General features: G+C 40.9%; 2 protein-coding genes across 9 annotated transcripts in view; one reads left to right on the top strand and one right to left on the bottom strand.

The window, feature by feature from the left end:
- Positions 1-8,323: 8,323 nt before the first annotated feature.
- Positions 8,324-26,563, top strand: part of fam131ba (family with sequence similarity 131 member Ba) — a 33,124-nt gene continuing 14,884 nt past the window's right edge. For 2 of the 7 annotated variants that reach the window (XM_058753465.1, XM_058753464.1), the window contains exons 1-4: positions 8,324-8,485; positions 17,317-17,354; positions 20,039-20,074; positions 20,803-20,832. In XM_058753465.1, the coding sequence (XP_058609448.1) occupies positions 8,458-8,485; positions 17,317-17,354; positions 20,039-20,074; positions 20,803-20,832 (132 nt within the window). In that variant the 5' untranslated portion in view covers positions 8,324-8,457. Of the gene's footprint in view, positions 8,486-10,960; positions 10,989-17,316; positions 17,355-20,038; positions 20,075-20,802; positions 20,849-26,563 lie in introns of those variants that run through there. The other 5 variants (XM_058753471.1, XM_058753469.1, XM_058753467.1 and 2 more) reach the window with 5 other exon arrangements.
- On the bottom strand, positions 20,869-26,244 carry LOC131525620 (uncharacterized). 2 transcript variants are annotated; one of them, XM_058753462.1, is made up of 2 exons: positions 22,058-26,244; positions 20,869-21,718 (listed from the first exon to the last, which is right to left on the bottom strand). In XM_058753462.1, exon 1 carries the CDS (start codon positions 24,975-24,977, stop codon positions 23,517-23,519), a length of 1,461 nt encoding a protein of 486 aa, XP_058609445.1. In that variant the 5' UTR covers positions 24,978-26,244; the 3' UTR covers positions 20,869-21,718; positions 22,058-23,516. The 2 variants fall into 2 exon arrangements, with proteins under 2 accessions (XP_058609445.1, XP_058609446.1); XM_058753463.1 differs by having other exon boundaries at positions 22,067-26,244.

The raw sequence follows: 26,563 nt of genomic DNA, 5'->3' as shown, positions 1-26,563 counted from the left end.
GTGCTCTAAAACTTCCTGGTAGATGGCTGCGTTGACTGTGGACATCAGAAAACACAGTGGACCAACACCAGCAGATGACATGGCAACCCAAATCATCACAGACTGTGGAAACTTCACACTGGACTTCAAGCAACATGGATTCTGTGCCTCTCCACTCTTCCTCCAGACTCTGGGACTTTGATTTCCAAATGAAATGTAAAATTTACTTTCATCTGAAAAGAGGACTTTGGACCACTGAGCAACAGTCCAGTTCTTTTTCTCCACAGTCCAGGTAAGATGCTTCTGACGTTGTCTCTGGTTCAGAAGTGGCTTGGTAGCCCTTTTCCTGAAGATGTCTGAGCGTGGTGACTCTTGATGCACTGACTCCAGCTTCAGTTCTCTCCTTGTGAAGCTCTCACAAGTGTTTGAATCGGCTTTGCTTGACTGTATTCTCAAGCTTGCGGTCATCCCTATTGCTTGTGCACCTTTTCCTACCCAAATTCTTCCTTCCAGTCAACTTTGTATTTAATATGCTTTGATACAGCACTCTGTAAACAGCCACACCTTTCAGTAATGACCTTCTGTGACTTACCCTCTTTGTGGAGGGTGTCAATGTTCGTCTTCTGGCTCATTGCCAAGTCAGCAGTCTTCCCCATTATTGTGGTTTCAAAGAACAAGAGATACCCAGAATTTATACTGTAGGGATGGTCATTTATTCAAACTAAAATGTAAATATTCTAATATTTTGAGATACTGATTTTTGACTTTCATGAGCTGTAAGCTCTAATCATCAAAATGAAAAGAAATAAACATTTGAAATATATCAGTCTGTGTGTAATGAATGAATATAATATACAAGTTTCACTTTTTGAATGGATTTAGTGAAATAAATCAACTTTTTGATGATATTCTAATTATATGACCAGCACCTGTATTATACATCTGTCTAAGTCATGGAATAAATATACATTTCAGATTAACCTCTTTTACAGGGATTCTGCTTTGTTTGTCATTAATTATTCAACCAGTTATTCTTTCTTTCTTTCTGAGTTGATGACTGAACAGCACTTGCAAAATATCGTAACTGCATACACTCTAAACAGTGCTGGGTAAAATATGGACAAACCCAGTGATTGGGTTGTTTTGACCCAGCGGTTGGGTTACTGCCCGGAAGGTTGGGTTAAACATTTAACCCAACTGTTGGTTGAAAACAACCCAGTCGCTGGGTATGTCCATATTTAACCCAGCATTTTTTAGAGTGTAGTTTCACATACTAAACTACTACTAATAAAATAATATAATAGTAATATTAATAATAATATTTAAATAATAATAAAAAATAAAAAAAACGTTAGGCATTATACGGTTTATACGGCACACTTAGCAGCCCTTATTATAGTGTACATCAAAATTTATAATGAGCAATTTTTTGTCACACAGGACCTTAATGTGTCCTTCTTTTCCCCACATTTTTAAAATAACTTGATTGTTTTAGTGTTGTTCAGGACCTTACCAACATCACCTAAATCAACCCTGCCGAAAAAACCAATAGAACCCTGCCCAAAACACAATAGAACATGTAATGGTTTTAATGGTTATAATGGGAATTGTATTGGTTTTAATGGAAACTATAATGGTGTCTACTGGTATGTGATGGATTCTATTGGTGGGATGTTAAATCCTATTGCAAAAATGCCCAAAACACACTACAAAAAGGAATTTTGTAATGATTTTACTGGAAAAAGCTAATGGTTTATAATGGTATTTTAATGGAAACCATTAGAATTTCTGTGATAGTTTCTATTGGGCTTCTATTGTTTTTTTAGCAGGGAAGCATAGCATAGTTCTGGCAGGTCACGTTAGTCAAGCTCGCATCAGCTGACTCTCCGCTGATTCACGTCTACCTTTAGGGATAGACGTGGATCCTATCACAGCACCCAGATCCTTCAGTATTATCACCAGCTATCGCGTTGCTCAATAGTTAATTACCCTCTTCCATACCCAACTCCTCCTCTCGTCAGTCAAGATTCGGCATTCTGATTCTCCTTTGAATCTGACTTATTTCTAAAATGTTACATTAAATTGTCGAACTTTTATGATATCTGCAATACATTTATATTGGTTTTGTTCTGTTTACCCTGGGGGCGTTATTGCTGCTCTCCCAGCTCTTATCCATGCTAGGCTGCATGGATGCGCAGGGAGTTCTTGCCCAGAACAGAACCATACCACCAATCCAAACTGTATGCTAATTGTCAGTTATCTTTGATGATAATGGTCTTGACAGAAATAAACAAAAGAGGTTTAAATGCCTGTTCTCTCTCTGAAGCCTCCACTGGTTTTATCACATAGCTTTTCCCAGCATGTATTCAGTACTTTTCACCAGAAGAGGGCAATAGTCAATCAACTTTGAACTGTTTAGCAAGAGAATCTGGAGATTGAGCTCCAGGGAGTGTTGGTCAGTAGCTAGGCTCTCTCCCAGTACAGTCAGTCATTATCCCAATAAACACATAACAGAAGTGGAGCTGACAGCCAGACAATAATACAACAGTTAAGACTTGTGTTGTGCGGTTTGGAGAGGATACTCGATCTCATTTTTCAGAGCTGGCACAATATGTCACCCCACAGGACTGCCAAAAGAACTTAATTACTGCTGCTTTCCCAATCGAGATGCATGTCTAAACAGGCTTTCTCCTTATTTTAAATTTGCTCGCATATGTATTCAGGACTATGTAGTCTGTGAATCAGCTGTGCTGCTGAATCATATTTTCTAAAATAGCTGTAGATGAACATAATTAAGATCTAGCGAGATGATTGCTTGCAAAGTACAATTTAAGATTTATTTGCATGCTGATTTCTTTTCGCTTTTTTGTGAAGTACTTTCAGTTTTTAAAAGCACTATTTTTTTCAACCTAAGCAGGCACAGAATAAATGTCGGTTTAGCTAAAGCAGCTCTCAAAGTCTCCTCTAGCTGTGACTGGTATAATTTTGCCTCACTAACACCCACGTATCGTATGAAGTATTAAGGGAGCACTCTCTCTGTTTAGGGAGTGTTGTCAGTGGTCTCCCTCAAGGAGAAATTACTGTGGCAATGCTAATAAGCATTTATGCTCCCTTGAGCAATTAAAAAGGGAGAAGACAAGCACTCTTTCCTAGACAGAGTAGTAATCGCAAAGCCCAGGGCGCTCATTAAGCGTAGCATTGCCATCATATTATTTGAGTGACTTGATTTCCACTGTTATACGGCTGGGTATCGTTCAAAATTTTTTGATATCGATACCAATACCTTGAGTTCGATACCGGTTCCTGAACAATACTTTTTCGATACCAATTTTATGAAATCAGTTTTAACAAGATTACATTATCTCAAAAAAATATTTTTTCAGCTTGTTGACATTTATACAGACCAAAGCCTCATCTCCTGAGCCACTGCACAAAGGAACAAAATATATCCAACACAATAAACCAGTGCAAATAATTTTAATAAAGTTCAAATAGTTTTCAGTTTACACATCTGTTAGGCTACATTTACACTAGTGTGTGTTCAATTTAAAACACATAGCTCAGACAGAATCATCATTTCTATTCATTTATTCTAGGTCGTTAAAGACTTCAAGAAATTGAAAATCTTTATCCACTTTCATAAGTGGGTGTTTTATTTTCTTTCACCATATGTTTTATTGTTATAAAATTTTGGTGTAGTATGTCTAATTATTTGAATGCATGAAAACAACTTAGTTTATTCAAATTTATTCGTAAAATAACCTTATGAAATGTTTTATTTTTCCTCAGAAATTCTGTGTTCTGTATCTGGTTTTCAAATTTTCAAAATGATTGAAAATCAAAGTTTATTTATTTATTTAACAAAGGGGGTTTACTATTACAATTAAAACATGGAAGAAATGCAGTGTGATCATAACTAAAAAAACAAAACAAAGTTTTAATAATTTTAATAGTAGCCTAGTAGTAGCAGTATGTAATATAGTAATATATAGAACAATAGTAATATATTTCTGTCGCAGTCTTCCAAGTTAAACCGAACTTTTATTTTGACGGGTTGCCGTGAATACCTTGATATGACGCTAGTTTTACTCAAATCAAAAATGCTCGTGAAGTGACTCTCAGAGAAGTTCTTGGAGATGTTCATGTGTTTATGTCCTCATTTAGTGAGACGGCAGACGCTGAAATCACTGCAAGCGTCACAAGCGCTTCAGTCTGTGTGTAGTAAACAAAACCGCGCTGATGTCAAACACTGACCTGCACTGACCTGACCACTGACCTGACCTGTGCCGCGTCGCTTCTAGTCGAACACACCTAGTGCTGCAGGCTTATTGCAGGCCTCACTGACTTTGATGAGATTAACCCCTTAGGTATAGAAATTTGCTAACAAACACAAGACGTTTTTGGATACTGGGTGGTATCGATCGTCGGTGCCTAAAAAGTATTATTAGAGTGTGTTTTCAAGAAAATAGGCTATTATTTCAGTTTTTCGACTTAAAGAATGTTTAATTCAAGGTATTACTTGCAAATTCTTTATAAGTATTATTTTTTTAAATTTAGCAATTTTAAAATTAAATGATATATTTTTTACTTTTATGCTCAGATTCAGCCATTTTTTTAGCAACATATTCTATTCTATTCTACTGAGATCTATATGTTGGCTGAGAAGAAAAAAAGATGTAAACATTCTATTCTATTCTATTCTATTCTATTCTATTCTATTCTATTCTATTCTATTCTATTAAAGGCCTATATTACATTATATTCTTCTGGTCCCATTCTCCCCCATTTTCCTATTCTCATTTCTTTTCATTTCTATAGCCAGTCATCTGGTTATAAATGCCTATAATTAATATTACAAAATAAAGGCAGAAAATTATTTTACCTAATTATCTTTTGGATAGACTGGAAGCAAATTACATTGAACTCTCAGTCATTCAGCCAAACAAGTGTTTCAGGGCACATGCAGATGGCTGTACATGCATGGTGGAGGTTATATATATTCTCATAAGGTCAACAATAGACATGAACTGACCCTTTCAAGCAAACCCATGTGAAGATCAAGTAAACTATAAAGCCCCTCCACAAGTACAAAGTGACAGGGCTGTGAGCTCTGGGTGATTCACGTTCTCAAAGGGCCAAAGAAATGTTCCGAGTGAATAAAACCCTGCTGAATTACTTTGGTCTAACATGGAGTTATTGATCACGGCCAAGGGCAGTATAGAGCCGGGCCGGAGCCTGGCTCTCTGTCTGAATTAGAGCTCTGTCAGCACAGCGCAGGTCTGATGTACTCACACTGTGCAAATGTAGAGGGAAGAAATCGGATTTGCAGCGGCTGTACTGCAGTTTGCTATGGGGATTGTTAAGAGCATTTTTCCCCATCATCATGCCTTGTACAGCACATTGGGAGGTCAGTACATGTTCAGTGCTATTTATAGCTATGCAGTTAGCGTATGTGGTAAGTTATACCAGCATGTAATGTAGCCTAAAAGCAAGTAACAATAATGTTAAGTTAAATAACAGCATGTAACCTTCAAATTATAGATGCTGGCATGCCTCATATACAGTTATACTAAAATGATGTGTTATTATGTGCACAGACAGACGCACACAAATCAAAATATGCAAGGGAGACATAGGAAGTCCCAGCCTCAAAGTGAATTTGATGTCAGTGGCTGCTTTGAAAATGAGAGATAGGCTGGAGAAAGGGAGGGAGATGGAGAAAGAGAGTGAGAAAAGGATGACTCACCCTTTGAGAGAGCCTCCTGTAACTTCAGGCAAGCTGTTGGGTGCATAAATAAATGATGATATGGTGTCCCAATGTTGGTTTTGTGATGTCAGGATGAGCCTTCTCCCTCCCTCTTCCTCTCTATTTATCTCCCTCAGTGTCGGGTATACGCCTCCTTTTTTAAGTTGAGGCATTGATTTGTGTAGAGTCATTTGTATAGAGCGAAGCGTTGACACTTTGGATGTCTGAATTTCTGAAGCTGTTGATATGATGATGTGCTATCAATGGTGTTTTGACTGTGTCTGCTTCTGTCGATTAAGCGGAACTGTGTTAACACAACTTGTTAACAAGATCTGTTGCAAAATTATTTTAATTGATGCTAAGTAAACACATTTTCATGGTAACACTTTAGAATAGGGTACACTTATTCACTATTAACTATGACTTTTCCCTCAATAAATTCCTAATTGGCTGCTTATTAATACTTAATAAGGTAGTTGTTAAGTTTAGTTATTGGGTAGGATTAGGGATGTAGAATAAGGTCATGTAGAATAAGCACATACTAATTAATATGTGCTTAATTAGTACTAATAAATGGCTAATATTGTAGTAATATGCATGCTAATAAGCAACTAGTTAAGAGACCCTAAAATAAAGTGTTACCTTTTCATCACAAGAAAAATGTACAGGAGGAGAAGGTGGTAGGATTAAATGATTTTTTTTCATGTTTTTAAAAAACTCTCTTATACTCACCTGTTTATTTGATCAAAAATACAGCAAAAATATTGTGAACTAGTATATATATATATATATATATATATATATATAAAATAAGTTTTTTATTTTATTTTAGTATATTTAAAAATGTTTTTATTCCTGTGATGGCCATTACTTGTCTTTAGAGTCACACGATCCTTCAGATATAATTTTTGGAGTTAAAAAAAAATCTTATTATTATCAATGTTAAAAAACAGCTGTGCTGATTAATATTTTTTGTTGAAATTAAGATACATTTTTCAGGATTGTTTTTATATGAAATACAAATCTTTTGTAACAATGTAAATGTCTTTACTGACACTTAATACTATTAATTAGTATTTATTAATATTAATGATGAAAATGAGCATTAATCTATCTATCTATCTATCTATCTATCTATCTATCTATCTATCTATCTATCTATCTATCTATCTATCTATCTATCTATCTATCTACATAATTTTGATTATAATATACAAGTAATCAATTTAATGACAGATGTACTTATCAAATTTGTCATTTCTAAGTCTCCAAATGACTAAATGTAAATAATGGGCCATTTATAAATACAGGATCAAAAATCATGCAGTTTGGGGGGCAACAAAGCTCACCTCACTCTCTTCCAAAAAATTGTGTATGTGTTTGTGTATGTGTATATATATATATATATATATATGTTATAAAGTTCCAAAGAATGTGCAAAGGCACTCAATTTAAACCTAAAAGTTTATTTTAGAATAGAAAACATATTGTCGATTTGATGTGAAACAATATAACACCAAGTGAAAAGTGTTAAATGAAATGCTTGGAGAATCATACATATCGAAACGGAAGCGGAAAAGCAGTCAACCCCGGCATCTGTCTGGACAGCTCCCCTGTAATATTACCACACGAATACATATTTCATCCTTTCTTTCCTCCTCTCATCCCTGTCATCCCTTCTTTCCTCTCCTCATCACTCTTGCTCTTTCTCTCTCTATCTCTCGCTACCTCCTGAATACTAATTCAGCCTCATGGTCCTTAATACGATTCAAAGCACACCTCCTGGGTTAGCCCTCTCCATTTCTCTTCAAAGGTTCTTCTTCTGGCAGCACTGGCTGAATGCAGTGACAGAATGTGTTTAAAAAAGGAGAAACCTTGCTTGCTTGAGGCAGGGAGAGTACGCATATACGGTCTGGACAGCATGCATGTGTGTGTGTGGGTATATTCAAGGTTACGGCTCTCCACAGACACACTGGACATGACAAGCAAACATGATGAGCCGGTTTTATATAGATGTGCAAAACTCTTCGATTTGAGCTGGAGGGGTGAGAAAGCAAGTAGAGAGGGAGTCCGAGAGATCAGGAAGGATAAACAGATGTTTGTGCATGCTTTGGAGAGTGCAAGCGCAACAGGAAAATAAGAGCAAGGGAGGGGCGGCAGAGTTGGGTGGGGAGACAGATGCACCGCATTGTCAAGCGATAATGGAGAGAACCAAAGAAAAGAGATGCCCCGTATACGATTGCTCAAGATATTGATCAGGGAACTCCAGGGAATTGCGTGGAACTTCTGATTGATGCTCTTTCCTCTTGTTGTCATTGACATTTCTCAATGTCATTGTTGACTGTTTGATACTACAACCAGTAGTATCAATTACAAAGGGATTTACAGGAACATAAGTGGCCGGTGAGCGGTTTCACACCATTCTCTCCCGTTTCACAGACACACTGACTTAGTGACTGACTAACTCTGATATCTCGGCTCACCAGAGAGTATTGAGGGGGTTGCAGCGAGGCAAGGAGGGAGGAAGGGAGGGAGGGTGGATGACGGCGAGAGCGTGTTGGAGGCACACACACACTCGCTCTCGCATACAGCCTTACAGAGACAGGAGGGGAGAGTCAGAGACACGGAGAAGAAGAAGAGGAGTGAGAGAGAGAGAGAGAGAGAAGGAGAGAATGTCTGCTGAGAGGGTGGCTCTCGTTCCTCGTTCACAAACCGGCCCTCGCTGAGACACCATGGGCTGTATCGGCTCCCGCACCATCAGTAAGACCCTCTCCGCTTTGATTGCCTTTCTTTTCCAGGTTGAAAGGAGACCAGCCAGGGGTAGAGGAGCAATAGGCGATGCTCGCATGCATCCCCCCTCTCGGGAAAAACGTGTGTGTTTCTATGGAAACCTTTTGGTTAAAGGCCGTTTGTCCTCCAGGCTTTGACAGTGATTCGGCACGCTGCTTGTGGGAAGCCGGGATGGAGGTGTCAGCTTTTGAGAGCCGTTAGTGCGTCTGGAATTGATAGCCGTGTGTGTCCGTGTGCATGCAGTAGGTGCAGACAGAGTGGTTTTAGAGATCCAACGTGGAATTTTTGGAGCGTACGATTGCATTCGATGCACCTCCAGAACAGCTCGCAATATCTGACACTGTGCTAAGGTCATGTCTGGAGCTGTTTGTGTGAAAACAGCAGCGATTCACAGGTTTGAGCACGTATGTACATGCAGGTTAACCGAAGAGGGTGTTTTTTGGGATCAGAGGTGCTCACGCGCAAAACGCGCTCTGGTGTGACGTGGAGCCGGCTGAATGCGTCTCACATGTAGGTCAAATTCTACAAAGTCAACGGCGGGCACCTGTTCCCGCCAAACGGTTACGCGTTAACACAGCCGTTGATGACAAATTGCGGGTGTTTTGGCGCGATTAATATTCTGCTGTAACCGTGAGACGGCAGGCAGGCTAGCTACCCTGGAGAGAAGACTCTGAATTGTTCCTCTTAAACGTGTTTTACGATGCCGTACGCTCATTAAGATGAGAGTGCAGTATCAAAACAAACCCAGGCAGCTGATGGAGTGATAAATAAATAAATGCTGCTGTATTTGACCTTTGATTGTCATTGAGCTGTCATGGCAAAGGAACAGAGAGTCTGGATGGAAGATTTCTTTCACATAATAAAGCTATTGCAGAAAGTGTCTAATATTGGGTAATTAGGGAAGCCCGTGCTGAGTAACTAAATTTAACCACATCTTATAGAAATACTTATTTTTTAATAACTAAAAAAACGTATGCCTTCAAGTTGTGGCACTGAAATTGGCCGGCTATCTGATAGCTCCAGAGAGGAGCGTGGATGGCATATTTAGTGTGTTTGGCTATAAATAGTGTCTACTTTACAGTGACCGAAAAGCAGAGGAGAGAGGACAAGATGCATACTAAATAATATGGGTCAAGTGCCTGATATGGGCCTGTGGTTGTTCACCCCTTATTTTGAGTGAAGCAAACACTTCTCATGTAAGCTGAGGAAATTTATGTGCTGTCGACATGTTGCACTGATGCTCTTAATGGCTCAACCAAGGCCCCGTTATCGATTTTTTTGGTTATTCTTAACTTCATGAGCTCACCAAGCAAATTGTTGCTACAGCCAGAAATAGGAACATTCTTAGGTCTACGCTGATCATCTCAAATCCTTGTGAGATTCTGTGTTTACAGTAAAATGCATTGCATTTGAATTATACTTTCAAACTTTTTTAAATATCAGGTTTGGGTTTTTAATTAGAGTCACTTACACAGCTATTGCTCCTCTCACAAGATTGTGTAATGAATCAACCACAGCCTTTAAAGGGCACTACTGAAATACCTGAATCTGGTGACAGGTTGTAAAGGGCAATTGCAATTTGCTAATCAAAGTATTAAACTAGAAATACCCTCTTACAGCTTTCGGTAAACGAGCATGAGATGACACTTCACAGGCTTTCCTCATTAAAGTTGTTATGTTAGCTAAGCTGTCAAACATATTCACTGGCAATATGTTTCCTATAATTACGCTCTTCAGTACTTCACCAATCAGCAGTGAGGGTCAATCAGTGGCTGTAGACACAGCACTAAGCATTATCACATTATCATGAATTAAGTGAGTATATATTTTAATATTTTAAACAGCTGCTTTGTAGTCTCCTCTAGCTATTTAACACATGACAGATTCTATATGACATATGTATTATGGAATATATAGAAAAAGATTAGTTAATATTTTAAAAAAAGACATCACCATCGTGAAGGAGGTTAATGTGTGTGTTTTTCTATATATTCCATAATACATATTCATAGGAGAGTATTTTATGATATATTTGCTTGTCTTATATTACATACATAAATTATATATATACATGTATATGTAATATGCATATGTACATGTATGTATATATATATATATATATATATATATATATATATATATATATATGTGTGTGTGTATGTATGTATATATATATACTGTATAGATGCCATGGAATACTGTGATTGACCAATTAGAATATGACTAAAACAATCCTGCCTTTATGATGATGATGATGATGATGTGTTTTTAAATAGTACTTATGTTTTTCTATATATTCTATAATACATATTTATTAGAAAATGTATTATGATATATTTGTATTATTATTATATATTATTATATATGTATTATGATATAAATTATGATTTGCTTGTCTTTTTACTGCTATATATATAATTCCAGAGCACTGTAGCCGAATGATGAATGATCTGACCTTATGGTTCAATCCCAAGTAAGTGTCTCACAGGACTGAATAACTAATAACAAGAGAAGTGTGTGTTGGCAAGCTTGAAAGTCCAATCACACACTGCTGTGTAATAAAAGAGTTGTCTCTCATTTCTTTCTGCTCTTGTCTACTCTAGTTGTGTGTTCTGCTTTACTATTGAAATTTGTGACATTTTATATTATTGGGTCCTTCATGATAAATTGGCAGTGTTTTCGAAGTCTCTTTAGGTAAAAGCATCTGTCAAATGAATAAATGTACATGTAGATGGGTAAAGCAGCGTGTGTATTTGTTAGCCACAGGATTGTGGGTGTGAACTGTCGTGTAGGTGTGTTTGGGAGGGCATCAGGTGGATGGCTGAGCTCTTGGCACTAAAGCCGATGTTTGCACCGGGTCGCTCTCTGTACGTGTTTGTTCTGTTCTGAGCTATTGCGTTACTCAGGGATGCCTCTTTGTATTGATTTAATTTCAGGCTCTGAAAGAGGGACAGACAAGCTGACATGCAGATGTTCTCTCTCTACACTTCTCTCTCACACACACACACACACACACACACACATACACTCAATCTCCTGCATGTGTGTGTGTTTGCATGTGATTGCATGATCCAGCTTGTGTGGTGACAGACACGGTCCAAGGTGACTGGCTCAGTATGATTGAGAGGTTTACTCCTTAAGGAGGAGGAGGAGGCAGAAGGGGCAGGAGGAATCACAAAGAGAGAGAGAGAAGGACTGCAAAGAATGAGTCAGACGAATGAAGGGAAGGAAGGAGGAAGGGAGGGAAAGAGGGTGATGGAGGCCCAGGGAGTGACAGACAAGAAGTTCTCAAATGTCTTCTGGTGAATTTGTACCTCTTATCACTTCTTATCCAGTGCTGTCCGTAAGGGGAACCAATCCTCAGGTTACTTTTAGGTTTTATTCTAAAAGTGCCCCCTGACTTTTCTTATTTTAAGCTGCTGCCATCCAGTTTCACCTGTCTGTTCGCTCAAACTAAGTTTGAGACAGCAGAAGCAGTTGCTTCTTTTACAGATTTCCATTAATATTAGGTTGAAGGTCACTTCATAAACCCATAATTTAGAAGTGAGTTTTAAGTCCCAAGTGAAGAAATGTTCAGCCTCACAAGTCAATACCATAATGAAATGCAATAAAACGTTCTCTCTTTCTTGCTCTCTCTTTTTATAGCTTTATTTGTAACTGAAATATTTTGGTTAGGTTAGTAATGCAATTCTTTAGAGATATGGCACAGATAAATCACAAAAAAAAGATGTAACCCCTTCATCATTATCATTATATATTTATCTATAAATATCTATACAAATAAATGTTGTTCTTTTGAACTTTCTATTCATCAAAGATTGGAATAATAGCTACTAAAAAAATCAGCTTTGCCAACACAGGAATAACTTACTTTTTAAAATATATTAAAACAGAAACCCATTATTTTAAATAATTAATACAAATAAAAATGTTATTTAACTTTTTAAATAAAAATTAATAATTTAAAAATAATATTCTTTAAATATTTCACAATATTTACTGTATATTTACATGATATATGCCTTGGTGAGAATAAGGCAATAACTATAATAATAATAACTTATTTGTAAAATATATAAAACAATCTTACTGAACCCGCACTTTTGAACTGTACACAGTATATAGTACTGTATACAGTATATTCCAGGTAATTTTGCATATATACTTGCTGATATAATTTGATGATATTTATTTTTTTGGATATTTATTTGTTCAGATTCATTATGCAGCTTTTTTATAGCACAGAAAATGAGATTTTGGTATAATTTAATTCTCAAATTAAAGGCCAGACTTTGGCCTAGTTTGATAACTAACTGACTCCTTTAAACAGTGACTGCTGCTGTTCAATTTAGTTGCTGTTCATGCTTCTATTTCTCATATATACTCCCCATCTCTCCTTGACTGTCCCCTTTTCACTCAAGTTCAGTCTTTTTCTCTTCAGAGGTATTTACATTTGGTCAGTTCATTTCTATTGCTCCCATTGCTATACAATCATGAAAAGTGAGCGAGTGCTCTGCAAAATACATTTGTGAGTGTTAAAAACGGACAACTTTTTATGCATTTTGGCCATTCATTAACATAACATTGGCGTTTTGGGGGCCTGCACACAAACTTTTGAAAACGGGTTTCAAAGTGCATGTTTTTGAAAACAATACTTTTGTCGTCTTTGTGTAAACTACAAAAATGTGAATGTGTGTAAATGGTGACATCATGCGCATTTGTATTACGTGTTCAGAATGTGTGCATGCGCAAGGAGTAGTGGTGACATTGCCACCTACATGCCTGGCATGCAAAATACAGCGGTTTATTAGTTTTTGCATATCCATCTGAAATGGAATTGTTTTGACAACATTGATGTCTGTACATTAAACTTTTCAAAGATGCAAAAGAAAAACATTTCTGTATTTAGTACTATCGTTGTCGTGTAAACATACCCTCAGACCACCTCAGAAGTGGTTTAAAATGCATACAAGATGTTTCTGAGTTGCGTAAATGCGTCTTGTTGTTCAGGCCAGATCTCAGAATTCAAACACTATTTTCCATTTGAGCCGAAGAGAGCATTCAGCAGAAAATTTCACTGCTCTGCATTAGCATCCATATAGTTTGGGAAGAGCAGATCTGATTAATATCCATTTTGCTTAGACACAAACCCAATCGGATAGCAATCTGATCGATTAAGTGTAAATACCCATTTTGTCTTCCCTTCTTCACTCTGATGGTCTGTAACTCTGTGCTCTCCCTCTGACTCTTTCTGAGCCTCTCTCTGACTCTTTTCTCTTTCTCTGTGTCTTTTAACTCAGTGTCATTTTAATCTCTTTACGCCTACCCTCTATTGTCCTCAGTCTTTCTTTGTTATATCGCATAGCATAGCATTCCTTCCTTCATTCGGTGTCTCAGTCTTTCTCTCATCCTCGGTCTCTTTCTTTCCTGTCCCTCCCCCTCCTCTCCATGTGTTTTTGGCTCAGTACTGGAGGTGAGTCAGCCTCTTGGACTTCGCTCCTAATCAGAGTCACTGTGAGCGTCACCGTGTGTCAGAGTTCCAGCCTGCATTCCTTTATTTGTCCCTTTTTCTTCCCTTTCTCCACCTTTACCTTTTGCTGTAGAATACAATCTCAAAGATGTACCCAGACATGCTAGGCAGTGAGATCTGTCAAGCCAGATTGTCCCATGGTCCAGTTGTTTCTTCCATCTGGTTGTTGGCAATGCAGAGCTTCTGCTGCTTCTCCCCGTGATTCCGTCAGGATTACGCCGGGTGTCTAGGAATCTTCATCCTGTTCCTTGTCGTTCACTGCGTGTTGACGTTAGCTTTTATCCTCGTCACATGCAGATTTGTTTATCCCGTTTGGCTGCTTCTTTCTCCGTCTCTCTCGCTCTCTCTTTCCTTTCCCCTGAAGCTCCGGCCCTCATAATGCTCAGTGTCAGACTCAGACATAAATGTAGATGGGCAGGGTAAACAGTGCAGCGGCCATGTGGTGCTTAGCGACCTTGGATGCGATGGCTTATCCTTCATGTCTCTTGGGATTTTCTCAATGTGTTTTCCTGCATGAGTGGAAGTGTTTTGTCCGTAACAACATCATGGTGGAATGGACGGATAGAAAGTTATGGGTCCTGACAGCTGGGATGTGCAGCGATTCATCCGTCCATCCATCCTTTCATCTATCTATCTATCTATCTATCTATCTATCTATCTATCTATCTATCTATCTATCTATCTATCTATCTATCTATCTATCTATTTCTTTGTCTTCTGTCTGTTCAATTTATCGTTCATTATGTCTATCTTTTTCTGTCTTATTCTATCTATCATAGCTCTCATCTAGTCATGGTTGCTGATCTTCTGGTCTGTTGGTTCTGATTGTCTCCTTTGTAATTGATTATGAGTAGATCTGCTTTACCTTAACTCACTTTAAGGTCTTTCTCTATTTACTCCTCACTCTTGTTCACTGGTCTCCTCCAGAGCTGCGCTGCTCTGCATGGCTCTATCCGTCTCTCCAGAGTGGGTTAGGTTGATTGAGGAAATGGCCCTGAGGCCCAAAGGCTCTGCTGTACTTACAGAGAGAGAGAGCCCAGCAATTAAAAGACACACGCTCACACACACATGCACGGGATGCAATTAATGCATTCTGAGATCCAAATCAGTCTGGAGTCTGGAGTGAAAAAAGAAAAAAAAAATCAGATGCAAATAGAACAAGGACTGGTACATTCTGTTTTGATGCGATTAACCCCATCACAATATTGTTATTCTATTGCGTCAATGGTTTAGGACTGTTGTAAATGAGTTCAATGAATCAAGCCAATGCTCAACTCAATTTCACTGATATTGAGCTAAATTAAATAGACCTAAATTGAATAGAGAGAAATGGGGGAGTGTGAGAGTATACTGCAGCTAGACAGGGTCTCATTCACTAATAATTACGTACATGTGCACCGTGACAACACAACACAACACAATTTTGGCCACGATTTTGTGGTTTAAGACTTTTTGGAATCATAAAAGACTTCTTTTGTCATATGGAAAAATCATCAGACTTGGATCTTTTAGTGTGACGTGCTCAGCATGCATTTTAAAAATAGACTTTTATTTCTGAAATGCTGGAAACGGTTTACAGGAATAATAATACATCACTGCTCCACTACAGTGAGTGGGAGCTGCTAAGAAGAAAAAGAAAATCATGTAAGTCTTTGAAATTCGCCATTGTTATGGCAGCAACAGGTATGCAATAAAAAATTAAAATGTCTTATATACATTTATATAAATCAGGGTTTGCAATACTAATCATTTTACTAGTCAACCAGATACCTATGTTAACTTATTTCTTCAAATTTCTGCCAATTTTTAAAACAGCATCCATCATTTAAAGAGATAAAATGCAAGAAAAAAATCATTCCTATTATTAAATAGAATATTTAAATAAATGTTAAATATGCGACTGACAACATGAGAAGTGCATTTTCACAAAACTTGCTCCTCCACCATGAATAAATCTGCATCTAAACAGTTTTATCACTGAAGAGCCATACAAATATATTTTTACAGTCTTCCCCTTGAGAGACAATTACTATCCCAATAGGGCTTTGGTGATGAATTTCTTAAAGTCTGTTTTTAAGCCAGGTGCATACTGTACAATTTTCAAAGATTTTACCACATAAAACAAGATAAATCTTTCTTGATTTCCTAATTTGTGTCAGATGGCAAAGTCGCAATGTGTTAACGCAGCTTAACGCAAAGTCTCATTGGGCTCATATTGTACAATCTGACAAGCGGCAATTGTCGAAGGAAAAAAAACAGCACAGCAGGCAGGTTTTACGCTTGTTCTGCAATGAATTGATGAATCTGGATTGTTGTAAATGTGGGGAGCAGTGACCGCAGTTAGCAATTAGCATACACAACCAAACCATCTCCGTATGCTGTAAGGGCTTCCACACAATCTCTCCTTTACAGCCATTTATCATTCTTTGCAAACGTTTCCTTGCTCTCGCTAAAGACGACAGCATGAGCAGCAAGTGTGCCGTTATCTAAACCTTTTATACAGCCCTACAGTGCACGATCACCTGCATGTTTGCATACTGTTGTTTATACATTTGATACGGATGATTGTTTGATTGCTGGTTGGCTTCATGCACCATAGTTTCGCCACTGAACGCTGCGGCTCCATTTATTGCTTTGTCTCAAAAACACAGTCATTATGCCTCAATATTATGTGTTTATGTAGTCTCTAATGTTGCAGGGTGATTGTTTTCAGGCACATCATTCAAAATGTTAGTGCAAACTGGGTTACGTGTCATTTCTAGTTTGTCATTTTGAATGAGTCACTGTCAACACACACACCATCAACATTATCAAAATGATGCCGAAGTGCAAATACACAGGAAGTTAGGATACCAAATAAACATATATATGAATCTAATGAATATTATTGTATTAAATATATTAAAGATGTCCGCATTCTTTTTTTTTTCTATAGTTAATCTTGAATTCAGCATCTCTTGGAAGCCTCTTCTTAAAATACAATGCCTAATAATTTGCATAATTGCATCAAGCAGCGATCTCTAAATGGTTTTTTTAATCATTTTATAGGAATGATGCGATATATAAAAGCGTGATGCAACAAATCTCCTTCCCCACAGAATGCTGGCGGTTTCGGATGGATAATTAATCTAATTTTAGGTCTTTGTGTGAATGTCAGCAGAAAATGTAGCGAGGAGCTGTCAGTTTGACTTAGCATATTCGGTAAAGGTTGCATAAGCCACATGCCTATTCCCTTATCTCTCTCTCTGTCTATCTCTTTCTTTCCCTGTAGCGGCGGACGCAGTTCCCGTTCGGAAAGATGGGGAGCAGGTAAGTAAAACTACAGCTATTTGCATATTTTAAGATTTGCTTTGCACCAAACCTCTGTCCCATGTTGTGAGCTTAAGCTCTAAGGATCACATCTACATGACGTCCCTTTGCCGAGATGATACTTGTGCGACGTCTGCATTTCTGTCCGAAGCTATTATACCTACCAAGTGCTGACATTTGTGCCTCATGGCACTTTAATGAAGTCTTTAGCTAACACCAAGACCCCCTGCGTGCCACACGCACGTCTTGCCGCCCCGTAGCGCTGAAAGTCAGAGAAAGCGTGATGGTATAATGTGTATTTGAAAAGACTCTATATTAGATTCTCAGCAAGGCCACGGGAGACGGACCCCAGAGCCCAGCCATTACCGTACAGTATTGCCGTATAACGGCTTTGTCTCCTGGGAAGACATAGCCTCATCCGTCTTCCCTGTTTGCCGCCTGTGTTCACGTCCTACCCAAGGGCAACAGCTCTTGGCTTGTCGCTCTGCTCATCCACAGATGAATTTGGCTCAAAATCTACCATTTGGATTCTGGTAGCTGTCCAAACCAAACGGCATGTTTTATATCTCAATGCAGAGTTAAGAAGCAGCGCCAGGAGGTGGTGTCATCCCACTGTCGCTGGAGCCAATTGAAACAGTGTCTGTGCTGTGCGTGTATGCGTTTGTTAACGAGCCGCACTCGAAAAGCCACTTGCTGGTTGCTAAATTGAGAATAATAAAAATAAAAGTAAGAATTTATGTCATAAAAGATTGCCTAGCAATTAAAATCTCTCAAGAGTCAGGTGCTAGTTGCTAAGTAGCAAGGCTATTTTAGTTATCTAAGCGCTAACACAAATGCCCTCTAACTTAGCTAAAACTTCACAAAAATAAATTATTATAGGTTGAATTGAAAGGCCCTAGATGGTAGTTTGTTTCACTGACATGTATGTGTTTTTTAATAAAATGTGTGTTTTTATCCTCACACAACCTCGAAAAAATTATAAGCATCAAATTACCTAGCTAACTTCTGACTCTGAGAAATCTACTCTAATAGGAATATATGAGATTGTGGTTTATTATTGACAGTGCTCCTTATTGATTTTGACCTTCATTTGATAACTAAGCTGTAACTAAATTATACTTTAGACCTTTTTGGCAACTTTCTTGGTGAAATAACAGTTACAAGTATTACATTATTCGACCATGGACTGACTGAAGTGCTAATAGCAGCGCCTCGGTTATTTCTTATTTAATAACTGAATAAAATCAATAAGAAAAGCATAATCATGGACTGATAAAAGTGCTCATTATAGCATCAGTGTGTCTTAATTATTTACATAACTTTTCAACCATATCACATTTATAGTTTTGTTCTTTTGTATTAGTGACTCTTGACTTGAGAACTAATACTTTAAATATTGCTGGCATCTCATCTCTTTTAAAAAATGTGTAAAATCAATAATCAATCATTTGATCATTGACTGATAAAAGTGCTCATGATAGTAGCAGTGTCTATGAATTATGTACATAAATGTTTTAATTAATTCACATATAGTTGTGTTTATTTCTATGGGCTTTATTACATTTGACCAGGGGTCACCAGAATCGTCCTGGAGAGTTTAGCTCCAACTTACCTCAACACACCTGCCTGGAAATTATAGGTATGTGTGCTTGGGGTTGTAGCTAAACTCTGCAGGACACTGGCCCTCCAGGACTGAGTTTGAGACCTTGCATAATGCCCATGCAGACACATTTTAGTAAAACTACCAAGATCCCAGTCCTTCTCATTAGCACATTATCACAGCCATCCTCTGTTAATTATTGTAACTTAAAAGTTGTTTTGAAAACAAATCCCATCCGAAACGTTCTTTACACACCAAAAACATTAATTACTTCATCACTGGGTGGAGAAGAAAACTAATTCTATGTTTTTGATTTGAACCTAGCTGCTTTTGCCCCTCACAGAAAAGCTGTAGGTGGCTGCCTCAAAAATGTATTTTTAGGAGCTAGCTCCACGTTTATGTAACAGAAGCGGCCATTAAGACTAAGATGGTGGGAAATGAATCGATCGACCCCCCAACTGTCCAACCGTGCCTGTAGTCTGGTCAGAGTTTCTAAGAGTCCGACATTTGCCCCACGCCAACGCCTTTCTGACACTGACCTCCATTTGACCTTTCACATTGATCTCACTCTTAATGAACAATGAGCGGCTGCTGCTGTTTGTACTGGCACCAGTGTTTGTCTCGCTGCGCTGGGTGCGGTGTGAATGCGATCGATCGCTCGCTGTGTGTATGTTTGGGTTGGCTAGGATTACTTACTCCAGTGCTACTCATCAAAGTCGCCTCCATCTCCTCTTGCTGCTGTCCTCATGCAGTGTAGAGACTTCTAAGGCAGACATCAACATGGATACACTATAGGTGGTACTTCATTCATGAATATTTTACACCATATTAGCGAATTATCTGTATAACACTACAAGGGTGCATACAAAGATATATCTTGGTTTGTACAACAGTTCATACAGATGAACAGCCTCGCCTCCTTCTCCTGCTTTCTGTTTATCTGTTGTTCTTCCAGATCTAGTGTTCTGTACTTGGCTTGATGTTTCGCCTTCTGCTGCTTCCTGCTAACTGAAACCATGCCTTTTCTTCTCTTTCTCTGTATCTTTCCCATCTATTCTTCAACTGTTCTCTGCTTTGCTTCTAGCATGGACGTGCCGAGTTTTCCTGGGAAGGAATCAATGTAAGTCTGATATTGACCTTATGTCCTTCATACTTTCTGCCTCTCTTGTTTTCTGTCTCTGTTTTGAGATATTTTCGTTTTTAAATGATATGAACATCTGTTTTCTCCATCATATTACTCTCTGGGGGTATCCAGAAAATTTTTATTTAACAAATGCTTAAAAAACATGGACAGCAACTTATGACAGATACACTCCTGTTTAAATGTTTGGAATAATTAAGATTTTATAATGTTTTTGAAATAAATCTCTTATGCTCACCAAGGCTGCATATATTTGATCAAAAATACTGTAAAAACAGTACTATTGTTCAATATGATTTCTGAAGGATCATGTGACACTGGAAAATGTAGTAATGACTTCCAAAAATGTATCTTTAAGCTTAGCTGAAATAATTATTTTAATTATTACTGTTTTTGATCAAATAAATGCAGCCTTGGTAAGCAAGAGACTGTTTTAAACAATAAACATAAAAAATATATGTAATTATTCCAAACTTTTGATCAGTATTGTACAATGGTGATGTTGTGAAGGTAAATGTAGTAATTTTACTGGAGATGTCAATATACTGAAAGGTTTATATGAACATAAAGCTCACCTTAAATGTCTGCCATGACTCCACAGTGTTTCATCACTGGCAGGTTTCTCTGGGGGTTTGAGCTGCCCGCCAGCTGTCTTTGATAGGCCACGTCATGTTATCTGAGATTTGGCCTGTTTTTGTGACTTGTAGGTGGCAGTGGATGTGAGAGATGATAACACAGTGAGGATGACATGGAGTTAGTGACATCTGCTCTCATCTCAAAATGAAAAAAGGACAGTTAATACAACAAAAGTTTATGATTCTTACCAGTGATGTTTTAGCATTTTGTTTTTTACTATAATATTATTTATTCATATTTTGAATGAACCTTTATTGTCATTTTTTTTTTATTTAAATTGTAATTTTAGTTTAAGTTTTTGTAATTTTATTATGTGCTTTTGTCATTTTTATTAGGTTTTATTTATTTATTTTTCATTAGGTTTTGATTTTCTATTTAGCTTTAATTTATTTTTATTCTTCAACTTATTTTAATTTAGTTGAGTTCAGTTCTAATTTACATATTTTAAGTTCAAGTTTTTTAAATATGTATATATTTAATTTTAGCTTTCTTTCAATTACAAAAATTATTGTGAATAGTTTTAGCTAACAATAACAACACTCATTCATACAATTTTTGTCATCAAGATTTAATGAATTCTGAAATACAATGACCAGAAGTCATTAGGCTAAGGGAACTACACCACAGTTATACAATGTCAATGTCACAATCACTAAGCTTCCGACAAATCTTTCAATCTTTATTTAAAATTTCTTTCTTTAATGGAACACAAAAGGAGCACATTTGAATCATGTAGGCCAGGGGTCACCACACTCGGTCCTGGAGGGCCGGTGTCCTGCAGAGTTTAGCTCCAACTTGCCTCAACACACCTGCCTTGAAGTTTCAAGTATTAAACTCTGCAGGACACCGGCAGTTTGGTGACCCCTGATGTAGGCCTACTTCTTGTTTTTTTCTCCCATGCAATTACAGTGAGTGCAGATTTGAGCTTTCAAGCTTTTAAAACCACCATAATGTTTTGTATGTAAGACAAATTTTTAAGTTGTCAACCTTGTTGTGACCAAATTATTGTGAACGTCTCGGTTACATAGGTAACCCTCGTTCCCTGAAGGAGGGAACGGAGACGTACGTCGGACTGACCGACGAATAGGAATCTCGCTAGAGAGGCCAATCTACTTCGAGTGTAACTAAAACGAGCCAATGCACATTGGCATGCAATCATATGCAGCAGCTTCTCACCTCGCAGCGCGGGTATATAATGAGCAGCAGGTGCGTTGCATCTTTAGGTTTTCGCTGAGGAGCCGAACAGGTGGCAAGCATCAGCGGGGTCCAGCGACTGTGGCGACGGGACGTACGTCTCCGTTCCCTCCTTCAGGGAACGAGGGTTACCTATGTAACCGAGACGTTCCCATTCAGTCGGTCACGTTCGACGTACGTCGGACTGACCGACGAATAGGAATCCCTACCAAAGCGCAACAGGAGCTGCCCCCTTCCAGCGCTCTGTAGCCAGCCCCCTGTACCCCCTTGCTTAAGGACGGTGGGACAGGGCAACCACAGAGTGTCGATCACTGCTGTTCCCAAAACCCATTCAGTGAGACTTTTGGATAACACTGGGAAAGCGTACCCTTTCACTGGAAAGGAACGCTGCGGAAGCCACATCCTTCCCCGAAGGAGTTATGTGGAGAAGTACATATGGACTAACCCCGTAGGGCTGTACTACATATGGAAGTACTGGGGTGACTCCAACCTGACGAGAGGTGGGTTCTCCCAGAGGGAAAGACACGGGTTTGTCTAGGGGCAACCCGTGGAATACCCCATATGGGATCCCCGTAAGGTCACACATATGGACCCTAGCCTAAATCCGGTTCTCAAGGATACAGCGGAGTAAAGGCCTGGCGCTGGACGCTCCGCCACGTCTGGCTGCCGAAGGGTGATCGGAGGACTCAACAGGGTCTGCCTTGTAGGGACTCTCTGGAGCAATAAGCGTATGAAACGCAGCAAGCCGACACTAAGCCGGGACCTCTCCGTGCCTCTGACCTGAGGTGAGAACACGTGAGGAGACCGGCTCGACACGAAGGCTATAAAACCTAGCGAACGTGTTAGGTGTCGCCCAGCCCGCAGCTCTACAAATATCTGTCAGCGAGGCGCCACGAGCCAGCGCCCAGGAGGATGCCACGCCTCTCGTGGAGTGGGCATGCAACCTGAGCGGGCAGGGCACGCCTTGTGCTTGGTAAGCCAAGGCGATGGCATCCACTATCCAGTGGGCCATCCTCTGCTTGGAGACAGCCTTTCCCTTCTGCTGGCCTCCGTAACAGACAAAGAGCTGGTCTGAGGTCCTGAGGCTTCGAGTTCTGTCTATGTACAGTCGTAAGGCACGAACTGGACAGAGCAAAGCCAGGGCTGGGTCTGCCTCCTCCGGGGGCAGCGCTTGCAGGCTCACTACCTGATCCCTGAAGGGAGTGGTAGGAACCTTGGGCACATAGCCAGGCCGGGGTCTCAGTACCACGTGGTTGTCACCCGGCCCGAACTCTAGGCACGATTCGTCGACCGAAAATGCCTGCAGGTCCCCTACCCTCTTGATGGAGGCCAATGCAACCAGCAACAAAGTCTTCATAGCCAGAATCTTTAAGTCTGCTGACTGCAAAGGCTTGAAGGCAGCAATCTGGAGTGCTCGAAGCACCAGAGCAAGGTCCCAAGAGGGTATGGAGGGAGGTCGAGGAGGATTTAACCGTCTCGCCCCCCTAAGGAACCTGACGACCAGGTCATGCTTACCCACAGACTTACCATCGATGAGGTCGTGGCATGCGGAAATAGCGGCAGCATGAACTTTGAGGGTGGAGGGGACAGCCTACGCTCCAACCCATGCTGCAAGAAGGAAAGCACGACGTGTGCGGGCACGGCGAGAAGCACACCACTCGGCGAACAGGTTCCACTTCAAGGCGTAAGCACGTCTCGTAGACGGTGCACGTGCCGAAGTGATGGTGTTAAGTACCTCAGGGGGTAAGTCACCTAGAACCTCCGCGTCCCGTCCAGGGACCAGACATGGAGTTTCCAGAGGTCTGTACGCGGGTGCCAAAGGGTGCCCGGTCTCTGAGAAAGCAGATCCTTCCTCAGAGGAATTCCTCAGAGCACACCCGGAACATGAATGGCGCGAAGCGACCTCAGATGCTTCTGACTCCAAAGGAGGAGATGGCGGGCGAGTTGCGACATGCGACGGGAGCGCAAACCCCCTTGATGGTTGATGTACGCAACGGTCGCAGTGTTGTCCGTCCGGACCAGCACATGTTTGCCCCGTAACGGCCCCTTCAGGCGGCTCAGGGCAAGGTGTACTGCTAGCAACTCGAGGCAGTTGACATGCCAATGCAGTCGGGGGCCCGTCCACACCCCTGACACTGCATGCCCATTGTACGTGGCACCCCAGTCGGTGGCAGAGGCATCCGTGAAGACCACGGCATGCCGGGACACCTGCTCTAGGGGCACTCCTGCCTGAAGAAACAAGGGGTCTGACCACGGGCTGAAGGCTTGGCGGCATTCCAGAGTGATTGCCACTCGGTACGTGCCGCGTTGCCACGCCCATCTCGGGACTCGGCCGTGAAGCCAGTGCTGAAGCGGTCTCATATGAAGCAAACTGAGCGGGGTTACTGCCGCTGCGGCTGCCATATGCCCCAGGAGCCTCTGAAAAAGTTTCAGTGGGACGGCTGTCCTGCCTCTGAATGTATTCAGGCAGTTCAACACCGACTGAACACGTTCCTCTGTGAGGCGTGCTGACTGTTCGACCGAATCCAACTCCATACCGAGAAAAGAGATCCTCTGCGCTGGGGCGAGTTTGCTCTTTTCCCAGTTGACCTGAAGGCCCAACTGGCTGAGGTGACCAAGCTCCAAATCCCTGTGTTCGCACAACTGCTCCCGAGACTGAGCAAGAATGAGCCAGTCGTCGAGATAGTTGAGGATGCGAACACCCTGTTTTCTCATGGGAACAAGGGCTCCTTCCACGACTTTCGTGAAGACGCGGGGAGACAGGGCCAGCCCGAAGGGCAAGGACCTTGTACTGATATGCTCGACCCTCGAACGCAAAGCACAGAAACGGCCTGTGTCGAGGAAGTATCGAGACATGAAAGTACGCGTCCTTCAGGTCGATCGCTACAAACCAATCTCGGGGACGGATGCACTCGAAAATGCGTTTCTGCGTGAGCATTTTGAACGGTAGCTTGTGAAGACTCTGATTCAAAACTCGCAGGTCCAAGATCGGTCGTAACCCACTGCTCTTCTTGGGTACAATGAAGTAAGGGCTGTAAAACCCTGACCTCATATCGGCTGGAGGGACCGGCTCTATCGCGTCCTTCGCCAGTAGGACTACGATCTCCGCACGCAAGACATGGGCATCGACAGCTTTCACTGAAGTGAAGTGGACACCTCTGAACTTGGGGGGACGCCGGGCGAACTGAATCGCATAGCCGAGCCTGATGGTCCGAATGAGCCAGCGAGACGGACTGGGGAGCGCTAACCAGGCTCGCAGAGAGCGCGCAAGCGGGACCAAGGGGACCCGCAGTGGGGCAGCGAGGTGGAACGCAGGGACGTGGCTCGGGAGGATTCCACACGAGCCCGACCCTGTTGGTGGCTCGGGAAAGCATAGCCATCATTTCCGGATCTGTGTCGGGCACAGCTACCGTACCCGAAGGAGGCAACTGCGCCGACGTGTCATCTCCAGAAAGGTCTGACTCACCCTCCAATGCAGCTATCGACATCTGGTCATCGGGAGGAGCGCCGAAGGAAACGGATGGTACACACCTTTGAGATGGCCCACCGCGCTCCCCCGGCAGCTCTACTGGCTGCGGAGTGCAGGAGGAGTGAGGGTTCCTAGGGGGTTGGTTCCCTGAAGGAAGCGCACTCACTGTAATCCTCAGGTCACCAGTGCCACTGCTCGCAGCAACCCTCTGAGGAGGACTGGAACGAGGCAGCGGCACTGGGACTCCGCCCCTTTGCAGGAACTGGAGTCTCGACCGCAACTCCGAGATGGTCATCCTCCCACAATGGGTACATGACTCATCCACAAACGCTGCCTCAGCGTGCACTAAGCCCAGGCACGCGATGCAACGCTCGTGACCATCCCTCGGCGCCAGGTAACGACCGCACCCAGAAACACACAAGTAGAATGTCATCTTTAAAAAGATGCAAGCTCTACTTGTGTAAGCTCTTTTAGGGACTTTACTCTTTTAATAAGTGCTGAAGCACGCAGGGGAACGGCCGCGGCAACACGGACAGGGATTTTGTGCAGCCTGTCGTGTGCTCTCTCTCTCCAACGCTCTTACCAGCCGTAAAAACAGCTTTTACTCACAGTTTAAGCTCCCTGTTTACCAGCCGTGAGAATGGCCTTTTCAGCTCTTTTGCTCAGAAAAAAAGGCAAAAAAAGAGAAGAAAAGGAAAAAATGGAGAGGATTCGACCCCGCTGCTGTGCTGTACGCCCGCACTTCCACATCCAAAGAGATCGTCCTGCAGAGACTCGTCTTTCTACACTTCCAGCAGAGAACAACCGTTCGGCTCCGAAGCGAAAAGCTAAAGATGCAACGCACCTGCTGCTCATTATATACCCGCGCTGCGAGGTGAGCAGCTGCTGCATATGATTGCATGCCAATGTGCATTGGCTCATTTTAGTTACACTCGAAGTAGATTGGCCTCTCTAGCGAGATTCTTATTCGTCGGTCAGTCCGACGTACGTCGAACGTGACCGACTGAATGGGAACTAGGGCTGTCACTAATGATTATTTTCGTAATCAAGTAATCGGTCGATCAATTCTGATCATGTAATTGGATAATTATAATACTTTTTTTGTTTTTTTTGTTGCTGTAATACAAATTGACCTAAGCAATCAATAGCCATAAAAATTACTTAAAGGT

This window comes from Onychostoma macrolepis, chromosome 19 (assembly GCF_012432095.1).
Source record: "Onychostoma macrolepis isolate SWU-2019 chromosome 19, ASM1243209v1, whole genome shotgun sequence".
Lineage (NCBI taxonomy): Eukaryota > Metazoa > Chordata > Actinopteri > Cypriniformes > Cyprinidae > Onychostoma > Onychostoma macrolepis.
The sequence above is the reverse complement of the archived record's forward strand: the minus strand, read 5'-3'. Positions and strand labels throughout refer to the sequence as shown.

Coding starts and splice junctions, on each gene's coding strand:
- LOC131525620 (XM_058753462.1), bottom strand. CDS start 24,977: ATGAGGTCAGGGTTTTACAGCCCTTACTTCATTGTACCCAAGAAGAGC.